At 45.5% G+C, this 13,513-nt stretch overlaps 2 protein-coding genes across 4 annotated transcripts in view; one reads left to right on the top strand and one right to left on the bottom strand.

Moving 5' to 3' along the window:
• Positions 1-3,790, top strand: part of VRK3 (vaccinia related kinase 3) — a 20,041-nt gene extending 16,251 nt beyond the window's left edge. For 2 of the 3 annotated variants that reach the window (XM_019507667.1, XM_019507668.1), the window contains 4 exons: positions 303-423; positions 800-858; positions 1,319-1,467; positions 3,414-3,790. In XM_019507667.1, the coding sequence (XP_019363212.1) occupies positions 303-423; positions 800-858; positions 1,319-1,467 (329 nt within the window). In that variant the 3' untranslated portion in view covers positions 3,414-3,790. Of the gene's footprint in view, positions 1-302; positions 424-799; positions 859-1,318; positions 1,468-3,413 lie in introns of those variants that run through there. The other variant, XM_019507669.1, reaches the window with a different exon arrangement.
• A 1,165-nt stretch (positions 3,791-4,955) lies between these two features.
• LOC109290851 (cyclin-F-like) overlaps positions 4,956-13,513 on the bottom strand; it is a 16,816-nt gene continuing 8,258 nt past the window's right edge. The window contains exons 3-11 of the mRNA XM_019507665.1: positions 13,008-13,159; positions 11,423-11,587; positions 10,467-10,590; positions 9,798-9,978; positions 9,235-9,322; positions 8,561-8,660; positions 7,978-8,108; positions 7,441-7,610; positions 4,956-6,784 (exon numbers count right to left, since the gene is read on the bottom strand). Of these exons, the coding sequence (XP_019363210.1) occupies positions 6,336-6,784; positions 7,441-7,610; positions 7,978-8,108; positions 8,561-8,660; positions 9,235-9,322; positions 9,798-9,978; positions 10,467-10,590; positions 11,423-11,587; positions 13,008-13,159 (1,560 nt within the window). The 3' untranslated portion in view covers positions 4,956-6,335. The remainder of the gene's footprint in view (positions 6,785-7,440; positions 7,611-7,977; positions 8,109-8,560; positions 8,661-9,234; positions 9,323-9,797; positions 9,979-10,466; positions 10,591-11,422; positions 11,588-13,007; positions 13,160-13,513) is intronic.

Below are 13,513 nucleotides of genomic sequence, written 5' to 3'. Positions count from 1 at the left end.
AGCCCTGGCTCCGATTGCAGCCATGGCCAGTGGCTCTCCCCCACCTGCCACCAGCCTACTTCAAAACTCGAAATGTTTCAAAATGTTTCAAGTGCCCTTATTTCCTTTCAAAGCTGTTTTGAAGCCTTTTGTGTTGTTTCAATTTCATTGTTTCAAGCTCAAAATGCATTGAAACAGCTTTGAAATGAAACGCTCATCAAAATTTCACACAACGCTACTCTTTACTCATCTCTCAGACTCTGCTTTCTCAAAGAATTTCTTGAGCATATGTAAACTTTTTTTGTTCTTTTCCCTCCCCTCAGCTCCATCTCGCCGGAGTGACCTGGAGTCTCTGGGCTACTGCTTGCTGAAGTGGCTCTGCGGCTTCCTGCCCTGGTCTAATGAGCTGGCCAACGTTGAAGCTGTGATGGAGCAGAAAAAGAGGTGAGCTCTGGGGTGGGAGAAATGGCTGACCACTCTGTGGGGGCCTTGGGAGTAAAGGAGTAAAATCAGAGGTTTCATAATTCCCAGGGGACACTTAGATGCTTTGATCTAGTCAGAATTAACAAGACACCCAGCTTGTAAGGGCTGGTTCCCCTGAAAGTTAACTCCCATGACTCCAGTGGAATCAGGCTTTGTCCCAGCATTTCAGACAGATGCGCAGTGAGATCTGGTTTGTCCCCCAGAGAGTGGGCTCGGCCATCTCTAATTCAGTCACCCCAGCACAGCCTTAATCTGCCCACATGTCTGGAGGCTGCTTGCTCTGGGGTCCTCTGCTTGTGTCTGCTGTTTATCACCAAATGTTTGTCAAATGCTGTAGGCACAGAATGGATGTGACTGGCCTCCTGAGACTGTGCTATGTCCGGAAAACAATTCCAGGTATGGACTTGAACAGCATAGGGCCTTGGAATGGACGGGCACAGAGCAGTGGGGGTTGAGTTGTTACTCACTGAAGCTCAAAGCTTCTCTCTTGTGCGAGTGAGGAACCGTGACATGCCAGCTCTCGGGCTCCCTCACTTCCTTTGTGCTGGAACAAGGGTGGGTGTACACTGTATCAGCTTCTGCACACTGTGGGGCAATGTTCATGAGCCTAGCTTTGAAGGCAGTATGAGCCAATGAGCAAAACAAATGTTGGAGGGGGGGAAACCAGGTTCTTTTCCCAGTTCTGCCACTTACATGTTGGGTGACCTTGGGCAAGTTGCATATATCTGAAGCCAAGTCCCTCCAACTGTCTAACAATGAGGGGGGCTTTGGTGGTGGTTAGCAGCTGGTTCAGAAATGCTGGGTGTGCTGCTCTCTGGAAACAGTCATCTGTACTGAAGTTCCTGGTGTGTGGCAGGTGCCCTACAGAGCTACCTGCAGCAAGCAATGGCTTTAGAGTATGAGGAGAAGCCAGACTACAAGGCTCTGCGAGAGATCTGGAGGAAGCCACTGGAGAGGATGAGAGCTTCACCTTATGACTCAGTGGATGTCAACATGGTGCCCTAGGTAATGTATTTTGATTGCAGGTGAGGGAGGCAGGGTCTCCCACTGCTCCCCCTACAAGTGGGGAACATCGCCCTGTTCTAAAAAAAATCTCCCCTATGCACGTGTGCCACTACAAGAAGGGTTGTTCTCATCACTGGCCCTGTCCAGATGAGTGCAGAGGTATGCTATATGGCACTGCACATGCAGGCATTTCCTGCGCTGCTACCTTGCAGTGTGTGTGTGGGGGGGCTTTACCTTGGGAGATCCTGGGGTCAAACAAAACCCATGTCTTAAAAAAGTGAGCCAGCCTGCCGGAGCCACACTTCAGCTGCAGCTCCCCCAGGATCCCACGTAAGGCTGCTGGGGCCAGCACCCAGCCTCCCCTACCCCATCCAAGGTAAACTGCCGTGCACCAGAGGGCGCATGGCACAGGCATTCGCCAGGGATGAATAGCAGTGGCCCAAGGTATGCTGCAGCTTCTTGTCCCCAGGGAAACAAATAGTGCTTGTGTAGACATGGTCACTGAGTGAAAAGGTGGGGGGAGAGCCTGAGCCCAGACACTTTTTATAAGCTCCAGAAGGAGTCATGTTCCGCATAATCCCTTACAGCATGCTGTGTCTTCCTTTTCCATTCCTTAGCCCTCTTCTAGTATTCAAGTCCCCTGCCCTTTGCTCCCACCTCTGATCAGTTTCCCCAACTCTTCCAGCTGGTCATCTCACAAGCTAGAGATCAAGAAAAGCTTCTACAAGGTGTGGGACTTACCTTTTGGGAAGAGCCTTGGTCTGGTAGAGAGCCTACTACCAGGACTCCCTAGTCTTTCCCCTGAACACTTTGTTCCCATTTATCATCCACCAGGGAACCTGACTGTTTCTTTCGGTTAAGTTGGCTGGAAGATCACTGCCCAGCAAGGGGGTTGCTGTCTGGGTCTGTTCCAAAGGCCTAAAGAAAGATTTCTAATGCCTTTTATTCACATTTGGCTTTTGCACTTGGCAGCACTCACACACACACTGAGCATCCTAGAGCCAAAGCCCTGTCTGCAGGGGGAAAACAGAGTCTTTAGACCAGTGATACTCAGCCAGGGTGCTGTGCAGTATTAGCAGTTAGGTGTACAAACACCATCACATGATTCACAAGATAAACCTAGAGATTTCAAACAGGAATCTGTAGTGCCAGAACCAGTGATCTGTTGTGGTCTTTGAGTTCTTTGCAACAGAATAATTGTTCCATTATTTTTCTGTAGTCAAAAAATAAGTGAAAACTCAACACTGACATTTTTCAAGAGGTCCTTGAGTTTAAAAAGGTTGAGAACCACTGCTTTAGACATTAACAGTCTTTCAGTATACAGGTGTCCAGGCTCTCACTTGTACTTATCCAGTTAAACAGGTTCCACTTCAGGTACACTGGTCAAGCACAGGAGACCTGCCTCCTTTCCCTTTTTAAAGACAAATTTCTAACTATAGCTTTGCTGAGGTACTGCTATTTAATGCTCTCAGAGGTTGTTGTGTCTGTTCCAGACTCATGTTTGCAGGATTGAGGCCTCTCCAACACTGCTTCTGCCACTCTGGGCTTAGGGGTGCCCATAGATCATATGATAAAGGACATCAAAGGGGACAAAGGATAATACCTATAGGTGGGCCATAAATTGGTCAAATCCTGTTACCTCTGCACTGGTAGAACTGCTTGTTCCATTCTGGAGCCCATAAATTCATTGATACTTGATGAACTAATAGCTTACATTCATCCCTAATCTGATTCCTGTTGCATGAGAAGGGGGGAAGCAGCACCCCTCCTTCCAGAACTGAATTTGGCCTATTGTCTTAGTTAAGAAGCAGATTTATGCAAGCCTGGCTGGTTTTATTCCCCATGACTTAAATTTCAGCTTCACATGGTGCTGCTGTCAGTGAACAGGCTAGAGCTGGCCAGTCACATTCTGCTCCATGATTAATGCACTCCTTTGTGGCTTTCAGATTTGAGGAAACTTGACTGAGACTGAAAATGTAGGCCTGCTGGAAGGGGTGCCCCACGCCCAGCTGTGCAGCCAGCTCTCACTGTGCTATTACATTTTGTTCTAGAATTGTGACTTTTATAGATTGTTCTTAGAGATTTTACCGTAAGTTAAAAACTGAAATTTGAGCCAGCACTGATGCTTTATGAGCTTCAGCTAATGTGAAGACCTACTCCTTCATGGTAGATGGCTACCCAGCCATTTGGAATTACTGAGGCACCTATACACATTGCCATGAAGATGGGCTGAACCTGGTGAAGGGGAAGAAACTGGGAATTTTAAACATTTGTATCTTCCTAGAAATGTTTTCTAATAAACTTGTTTCAGATGGAACCTGTAGCCTTCTAGTCTCAATCTTTTTATTTGCTGTGGAGGCCTTCCTCTGGATGTTAATCATTTCCTAGAGGCAAAACAAGGATTTCATAGACATTTGGGCTGAAAGGGACCCCGGAGGATCATCGAGTCTTGCCCCAGGGGTAGGAAGTCAGCATGGATCATAAGATCCCAGCAAGATAAGCATCCAACTATCTCTTGAAGGTGCTCAAAATCGGTGTTTGAACTGCCTCCAGCGACAGTCTATTTCAGACCTTGGAGGCTCAGACAAAATAACTTGACCCAAGTTACTTGGATGTGATGCAGTGACAGAGCTAGAAATAGAATCCAATTTTCTGTATGCAGTAGCTAGTTTTCGTGTAAAGCACCAAGTGCATGTCACAATTCTTTGATCTGAGCGGTAAGATTTATTGTCCTGATGGTAAACTCCATGTGATTTCAGCAGTATGGGGCCCTCTTCTGTGTTAGCCCCGAAGAGGAGTTAATAATCTTCTGTCTCCCTCTGCTTGCCAAAAACATTCTCCCATGGCTGGGCTCCAGCTGTGAGTTGGTAGAGGCAGGGAGTAACTGGGATGTTGCACCTTGTTTTCTCCCCAAGATTTACTCAATGACATTAGGGAAATGGTCAGGCTAGTTGCATGAGCTCTAGAACTGTTGGCTGACTAGCTCTGCTGTTGGGTTGGTTGTCTCCAGCTCAGTTCTTACCTTTTGCATAAAGATGAGTCCTATCTCTTCTGCTTTAACAGCTCTAAGCTACACCTGGTGCTGGCTATAAGATCCACTCACTTAAAAAAAAAAAAAAGGGCAGCTTACTTGAAGCTGGGATCCCCCTTCAGGGGCAGCTCAACCACTGGAAAGCCACTTTCACAGTATCTCCACTATATATCCTGGAGAAGCAATACAACAATTAAATCTAGCTCTACTGAAAAGGACAATATCATCTTGATTACTACAGACAGTTACTAGTAGTATTAATACTAAGGATGCTATTCATTAGCTTACTCACAGCCTTATCTAGAGCTTAGTCTCAGCCACTCAGTTCTTGTGACAACTGGTTCAAGTGTTTCAGGGCAGATGAACATTAAATCTACCCCCAGCATAACTACCAATTGATATCAACTCATTAAATTAAGCATTGTGCTCATGTGTAAAGAAAACAAGGAGTCTAATATTTAAAAAATTATTTTATCAAAAAGTCACTACATTGTAGATAACTGTCATTGTCTCTGCCACAGTAACTTCTAAAATAAAGGAGGGGGAATATGATGTGCAGTTCCAGTGTTAGTTCATATAGTGACATAGCTCCCAGAAATCTTGTACTTTGGTACCTTAACACTTACACCCTGTTCAAAAGGCAACCCATCGTGTAACAAACCATCCATAGGATGAAGCAGTTTTATCCACAGCCTTGGGCTTGTTGCAACATGGTGATTTATAGGTTCTCCAGCCTGCATTAGGCATGAGACTTTGAGCTCAGCTACGGGAATTGCACACGTTCTCCTTGGCTGGCTGGAATGCAGTGGGGAGATATCTAAGCCAGGGCTTTATCCAGAAGCGATAGTTACCCTTACTGCAGTGCCATCTCTGTTCTAGTGTTCAAAATGATATGTACTCAACTTGGACATGTTGGAAACAGCCAGGAAGATAATATGCAATAGACAGGAAGTAAGGTTGACCTACAGGAGGAGAAGGTGGCAGTTTAACCACAGAACAAAGCTACAGTCTGCAGCAGTACTAAAGGAAGTGAAGTGTTAAGGCACAGAAGGGAGGCTCTTCAACTGAGAGAGAACATATGGCAGCTAGACAGAATGCTGGATTTGCCTTATCTACACCTCTAACTGGAGGTGAGAGAGACTACACCCAGGTGGGATTGGGTTCAATGCCTGATGGGTAGAAGGGAAGTTTAAAAGTTCAGGTCTGATACAGAGTAAACCTCTATTTACCTGTACCGTGAGGACTTGGTCCTCCATTTGCTTTCCTTGTATCCATAAAAATGATCAGTAGTGAACTGTGTGCACACATAATGGGGGACACCACTTGAGTGAGCAAGCAATTGGCAGAGTGAAGCCACAGAAATGGACTGAGCTTTTCAGTTGGAACTTGAGCATAGTGTTACATGTATCGCATAACAAAGGGACAAAACTTGCTTCCCTTCTGGAGTCAGCTACCCAAAGAGTGAAGTTATGGAGGACACAAGTATTCACCTACTAGCAGAGGCTAGAAGTAAAAGGTGACAAGCCAGCAGTGGATGGTATAGAGGGGCTCTTTACTTAACATGTGCTCAAGACTAGAATGGAAAGAGGGGTTTTAATTTGCATAGGATCAAAGTAGAAGGGCCATTTTAAAAAGCAGCTGCCTAGAAATGAGGTGGCCCAGTAATGGGCCACAGGAGCAGGAACTGGGCTTGAAGACCCTGATGGGCATAGGCTAGCTGGGAGAGGAGGGGCTGGCTTATACAGGCATCAATAATTACTTACTACCTTCCCCTGCAAGAATACACAGAAATACTGGTTTCCAGGAACCCTTTTAGGTAAAAGTAAACAGCATGAAATCAGAGGCTCAAGAAGCCCAAGTTCATCTTTTCTTCACTGCGTTCAGCCACATTTCTCCGCTTGACTTGCCTTCTGTCACACTGGCCCTTGCAAGGTTTGGAGTGGACAGACTGTAAACATGATTTCAAGTAGTAAGACAGGTATGGCCCTTTGTTCATGGAACTGCTCAGGGACAGCACTGAGGTAGTTTTGAGAGATGCTCCAAAATTACTGTCTGCAGAGGAAGTAGGACTAGCGCTGTTGACAGAGGAATAGCCTGAACTGGCCTCTAGCATAGGTTCTCTTGGGGTCAGGGGTGTGGGCCACTGTTGGTCAGCCTCCCTCCCCAGAACATCCTGTCGGGACTGCACTGTGGGTGGGATATCTTCATCGCTGGAATCCTGACAGCAGTGCTTTGCAGGATCCATGTAGACCACAGTTACATCCAAGACTCCACTGGGAGCTGTTACTGACAAAAGATCAAAAGGAACAGGTTAGTTTCTAGTTGGATATACTGGAGTACAGTGTAGCCAAGAAAGGCAGAGCCTCAGCACAGGCTGGAGAATCCTGAGTGCTTAAGTTTGAATCCTGGATGGATTAAGACAGAACTGAAAGCTCAGAATGTTCCCTTGTGCAAGAGGGACCCCACTGCTGGCATGCAGGACAGGCTATATACAAAGCACTGAGTTATACAGCACTGACAGAAACACAGATACTGCAGTACTGACTAAGCTGCCACAGAATTCTTAGCACTTTCCAGAATTCTAGCAGGGGATGGTGAGGAGCAGATCACAGCAACAGTGAAGTCTATTAACAGACAGCCAGGAATACTGCCCTTGTTAGTTCTTCAAGTCCAACAGAACATGCTTAGAACAGGCTGCAGTTCATCTTCCTGAATTTCAAGCCAATGAACAAAAACTTTTGAGACTTGTAACCAAATATTTTCCAGCAGCACAAAAGAATGAGGGAGTCCTGGAGATGCATAACATTTCGGTAATGCTAAGATTGTTGTGTAAAGGTACTCTCTCCAGAGTACAATAAAAAGGAGGCCTTTCAATGTTGTCCTTTGAAAGAGGACTTGCTTTTTCAGCAACCAAGGAAATAATAGGAAGATGCACAACTCACCATCTCCTTCTCTCTCGCCTTCACTTTCCTGATCTCCTTCATACCCAGAGCAGGAATCTAAGCTCCAGTCCAGAAAGTTGTCCAGAAGACTCTCCTCTTGGGTGGACAGTTCAGCCGTGGGTGTAGTTACAAAACTGCCCCGGTCTTCCTGAATGCTGTCTTCCCTTCTCCTGCAGCATGGAAGCCAGAAGTTAGTTAGCCTGAGATCATATGGATGAAAGGAAGGAAAAGACCAGGCCAATCTCTGCTCACTTAGCTATAAAAACTCCTCCAGAGAATGCTACAAAACTGACAACTTGCATAGCAAATCCAACACTTTCTTTGGGTGATGAGAAAGAATTGCTTGGATCTCTAAAGAATGGAAGGTCTGAATAGAAGGAAGGAGGAAACGCCACACTGATGTGTGTGCACAGTCTTAGGGAAGCCAGGTACCCCTTGGCTTATGCCCAGGAGAGACCTCCCTTCTGAGTTATACTAAGTCCCATGGGTATGCACACAAACAGGAGCGCGCACACATGGAATTATCAGCTTACCAACCTTTTAGTTCTCTTTCCAGAAGGAGAGCTAAGGAAAGTTTGAATTTCTACTGCACTCATGTGCAAGGGACTGGGCTCTGGGTCCTCCTGCTTCACTCCTAACAGCAGACAGAGCTGGCTGTAACTCATCACCTAAAAAGCAAGATAGCCTAGTGAGACAATTACAGCAGTGCACTCCAAGCATCAGGGCATTTGATTGCTCAATCTGGAACTGCTCCTTGGCATTTACAGCCCCACTGTGCAATGTATACTTCTGACGGGAAGCAGCACTAACATCACACATTACTTGTGCACCTCTCCACTATTACTATTCCTTTAGTGTAGTGGTCCTCAATCTATTTGCTTGAGTGGGCCACACTTGCAGTTCTCAATGTGTTATATGGACTGCACCCACACAACTTACTTCCTGTGTATCCATTTAACAGGATGTCACATGGCCTGCAGCAGTGTGCAGATTGGGTTGCATGCGGCCTGCAGGTTAAGAACCATTGCTTTAGTGAGTCCTGTACATACTGCCATGTAGATTTCTCTGCTGAGGATGCGAGTCATCACAGAATAGAGAAGAGAAAAGGCTACTAACACACCTTCTCCTTGCCAATTTCTTCATAACGCTCATCTTCAAATCGTTGTTTTACAGCAGTCAAGGACACCTGCCTATAATCCTTTGGGACATCATCATGGAAACTAAGAAAAACCACAACACATGTCACTATATTGTACAGGACTAGTTAGTAGAATTCCTTTGTTTCATAGCTCTGGAGGATCTCTCAACAGCTCTGGTTCAACAGAAATAGCAACAGGTCAGCAGAGCAGGATGGATAGCTCAGCTTTGAGGCAGCTCCAGGACCAAACTCCTCCCTTTATCATATTTATAACAGAGGGTAAGATCTGCTTATGATACCTTCCATGATGGGCTCCCTTCACTGCTGACAAACGCACCCCAGCTTTATGAAACAAGGGAGTTTTGACAGGCTGGGGCTGCTAGCCGTGAGAAGTATATCTCCTGTAACCAAGGCTCTACTATTTGAATGAATGAAGCGGTCATCATTTAGCTACATTATCAATAACACCCTCAACCTTTCCCATAGTGCAAGGAGCAAAGTATATCCTTGCCAGAGCCATCTCCCCAGTTCTAACATAACAATTATCAATATTTTGTTCAGATTTATGCAGCAAGTCTGTAACACATGGATTCCAAATACTTCTACCCATCCGAGCACCACTCAAAACTACTCAGAAAAAGCTATGAAGGTTTTACCATTTTTGATAGAGGCTCAGCATGCAGGGTATCAGGTCTTCTAGGGAAAATCCAGTGCATTCAGACAGCTGGCTGGTCCATGGATGTGCTGAAGAAGAGATTATCAACACCAGTTCAGAAACATTCTGAACAAGCAGCTCTTAACATCAGGTGGTTTTACACAAGATCATTATTATTAGTAGTAGCAGGGGTATTCAGATTATGTGTCTGAGTTCAGATACAGCTGATGGGCTCCTAGTGCTGGCAGCCACAGCTCCCTTCAGAAGTCCCTTTCTGCATAACCCAGTGTACCTTTAACAGTGAAAATAAGTCCTCAATCTTTTCATAGCCCATGGCAATGCAAGCCTTGTGCCAACTTGAGCCCACCAATGCTAGTATGGGGAAGTGAGCCGAGCCCATCACATCATTCTAAAGAGTTTCACCTTTGAGATGACCAAGGCAGTCTGGCACAATGAATTAAGTATACACTTGGCTTTTGTGCCAAATGATGCCTATCAGAGCGGACAGGACAGGTTTCCCTGCAAGTCCATTTATTACATGATTAGCAGCAAACTGTTCCTTACCTTGCCTGTGCAATATCTTAGCTAGCAGTAATGCTGCAGCAGCCAGATGGGCAGGGGAATATGCACAAAGACTTGTGTTTAATAGTGAGAGTTCGCAGATAAAGCCATACAGGTGAAGAGTTCTTCTCTCCAGTGAGATTATGTTCAACAGCACTTCTTTGTAGTCCACAATAGTAGGAATCTAAACACAAGGGTGAACACAGAGCTTGGCAAAACTTCAGAACAGTCAAGCATCAGACACAATGACATTCTGAATGGAAGTGGTCCCAAGCAGCAGTCTCTTTTCATTTCATAACATGGCTCCTTACCAACCCAGGTTATTGAGATACTTTGCCCATGGTAAGCAGAACAATTCATCTTTAAACTTAGTCCCAAGAGGGCTAAAACTTAACCTCCTCAAGAATAGCAGTAAGCACCTGCAAGCGCAGGGTTACCAAGGACATGAGTCCCGCAGCTGGCTCACAGCTTCTTATTTGAATTCAGTACCCAGTCACCTGTATCTCAGAAGCAAACCATCCTTGTTCTGAGTATCAGAAGTAACAAAATCTAATTCAAAAAGAGATTGGGAAAAGGATCTACACTACCTCATCACTGAGCACAGCAACTACTCATTATTTAGGAAGTGAGAGTTGAAGAAAGGAACATGCCACTCATTTCCCAAAAACTCACCCTTATCTTGCCTTCTAGGGCAGAAATGATCTCCCCCATCATTCGAACCAGATCTTCATATTTGTATGTGTTGTCTGTTAGCCACACAGCTTCTCGTATTGTCAAGATCTCTTTGCTGATGAAGCTGCAGTATACACAAATAATTAGGGGAAGTCACACTTTGAGCTTTTCTTGCACATTGGATGCTCATGGGTATCCTAGGAAGGTACTTCCCCAGTGGGAAAGAGGAAGGTAGTACAATTTAGAAAAGGCACCAATAAATGGTGTCTCAGGCCAAGAAGCAGAAAGGTAAAACATTAATGGGGCATTTACATCACCTTTAACATGGAGCTGCGTCATCATCAGACAGTCAGCTAGAAAACCTTGACCATGAAGTTGTTTCACAGGTTAAGTGCTTCTTGAAAATTACTGACAGAGCACTGAGGGCTATTCCATATGCCTGGAATTGAGCCATGTTTGGGAACCTCTTTTTAAGCACTGGTGCTGAGGCCACAGTGGAATTAAAGTAACTGACAATGCACTGGTTCAGTTTAAAAATACTTCCCTTCCACACACATTGCATGAATACAGATACAAACTTGTTCTTCTGGGCATCACATGGCCTGATCTGAATAACAATAAGTCTGAAGTGCTTCCTAGTAGGAATACCAATGCTACTAGTCTGTGTGTAAAACCTTAGCGCTTAATATAAAAGGAGCTACTGATGCTGCATCATAATGGGCTTTTCTTATTTAAATAACTATTCAGGGAGCAGCAGCATTTTGCATCTCATCTGCAAATATTAAGAAAGTTTATTTTAGAGAGCAGCACTCCAAGAGACAGCCTATGTAGAGATAAGGACCAGACTATTTCTCATTCTGTTCTTTATTAGCGTAGTACAGAGAACTGAAAAGAGCTGCACAAGCAGGCCTACATCAGCACTTGGACACTTGCAAGTCAGCAGTTGGAACTCTCACCGTGTACAAATGACCATGCAGGCAATACCCAAGAGCTGCAGTCGGGCACGGGGTACAGGTCTCAGCTTTAAGTACCGATCCACACATCCTACTGTCATATGAAGGCAGAGACTTGAAAAATCCTTCATTGTGGCCACTTCTACCAGCCAGTCAATTAAGATGTACCTAAGGAAGGAGATAAGTCACGTGATCTGTTGGGCAAGAAACCATCCAGACCTCAACCAACTGACAACTGTAACACTAGAGCCTGCTCAAACACTTTACCAACTTTTTATGTAGGGGTGCACTGATAAAAGATTTCTGGGCCAATACCAATGGCCAATTATTGACCAGCTATATCAGCTGATACTGATTCAATTCCTGATATACAGCCCAGCAGCTTGGAAAGCAGTGTCCCACTGGTAAGTCTGTTGGGAGGGCGAAGGAATATGGGAAGGGAAGGGGAGGATGTGTGCGTATGTGTGTGGGGGGGGTGTAGATTGAGACCTCCACAATGAGAGAAGGAGTGGGACGGGGCCAGAGCTGCAGGCAGCTAATCCAGGGGGTGGGGCTCCTGCCACTGCATGCATCCCTGGGGGAGGCATGGAGGGCACAAGCCCCCTGGATCTGTGCACAGGGCAAGAGTGGGCTGCCCACTGCAGGCAGGGGACCGGTGGCTATGCCAGCCTTTTCCTGCCAGGAAGAGGCTGGCACAGCCCCGGCCCGGAGCACACAGAGGGCAGCTCATCCTTACCCCACACAAATCAGGCAGGCACATGCCCCCCATGCCTCTCCTGGGTGTGTGTGCAGCAGCATGAGCTGCCCTCCTGGATGAGCTACCTGCAGCTCCATCCTGTACCTGCCCCACCCCAGCTGTTCAGCACCTGACCCCGTCCCAGTCCCAGCTCCACACTCTCACCGTGGGGCCCTTGATTTGCACCCCCCTGCCCCTTCCCCACCCCCACCCTTTCCCTCCCCACAGCGCCGCTCTCCAAGCTGCTGTGGTGCATTCCTGGCCACATGCATGCTGCGGCTGTGTTCATGAATGCAACATTTATTGGCAACATTTTTGGCCACATCAACCAAAAAAAGACGATTGCCGATAATGTCAATTTTCCTTTTATTGGTGCTGATACAGTGTGGACCAATGTATTAGTGCACCTCTACTTTTATGTACTCAGAAATTACTAGCTTAACACTGTATATAGCAAAGACAGATTTCAGAAGGATTTCTATATTGTACCTACAGAACTGGAAAGGCATTTTATTATCTTTATAAAGGAGACCAACTCTGGGCTCATTGTCCTTGGTGGAGGGTTTTTAGATTGCCAGAATTTGTTATTTTGCTTAAAGACAGGCATCTTTTAAAAACACACACACACTTTGTATCGCTTTACTCTGGTTCTACACCACTGACATTTGCAAAATTACAAATATTTCTGCATTGCAAGATATGTTGCAAAGCTACATTCAGTTAGCAAAGAGCTTAATGATCTGGCAAAATACACTTCATTCCAGGTAGCTCTATACTGTAATAAGCTCTTCCAGTAATTTCAGCTGCTTTATTACAGTTTGTTAGAGCCCTAGCTCCTAAACCAGTCTTTACCTCATTGTCTCATTCATTCCCTTTTGCACAGTGAAGATAGTTTGCTTGCTGATGGGAAGGGAGGTTTGGAAGAGCTGAGACACCACCTCATTGGAGGCTTTTGCTTCTAATCCTAGCTGGTTTCCATTCCCACAAGCTTTGGCTAAAGCTTTCTGCAACACCCATGACAGGAGAGGTAAGAAAAACAAAACAAAAACAAAACAAAAAGTTATTTATTTAGCACTTAGTGAGAAAAAACGCAAGTTGTTAATTAAAAGCATACTGGAGAGCCTGAGTAGATTTCCCATTAATAAATACATGGAAACCCAGCATAAGGGACCCTGCAAAGGACTTTGACAACAACAGGCGGCTTGAAGAACTGGCCTACTTAAGTAGAAACAATGTATCCAGTACTTTGGAACAGGCTCTTGACACCGAAGGCAGGTCCTGTCCAGATTTCACTGTCGGAAGACATTTTATGTAGGGGTGCGCACTGATAAAGATTTTCTCTTTACCAATACTGATAG

The sequence above is a fragment of the Gavialis gangeticus genome, unplaced genomic scaffold, assembly GCF_001723915.1.
Source record: "Gavialis gangeticus isolate Ggan-Ray unplaced genomic scaffold, GavGan_comp1, whole genome shotgun sequence".
In the NCBI taxonomy this organism is placed as follows: Eukaryota; Metazoa; Chordata; order Crocodylia; family Gavialidae; genus Gavialis; species Gavialis gangeticus.
Note: the sequence above shows the minus strand (reverse complement) of the source record. Positions and strands in the feature narration are given on the sequence as shown.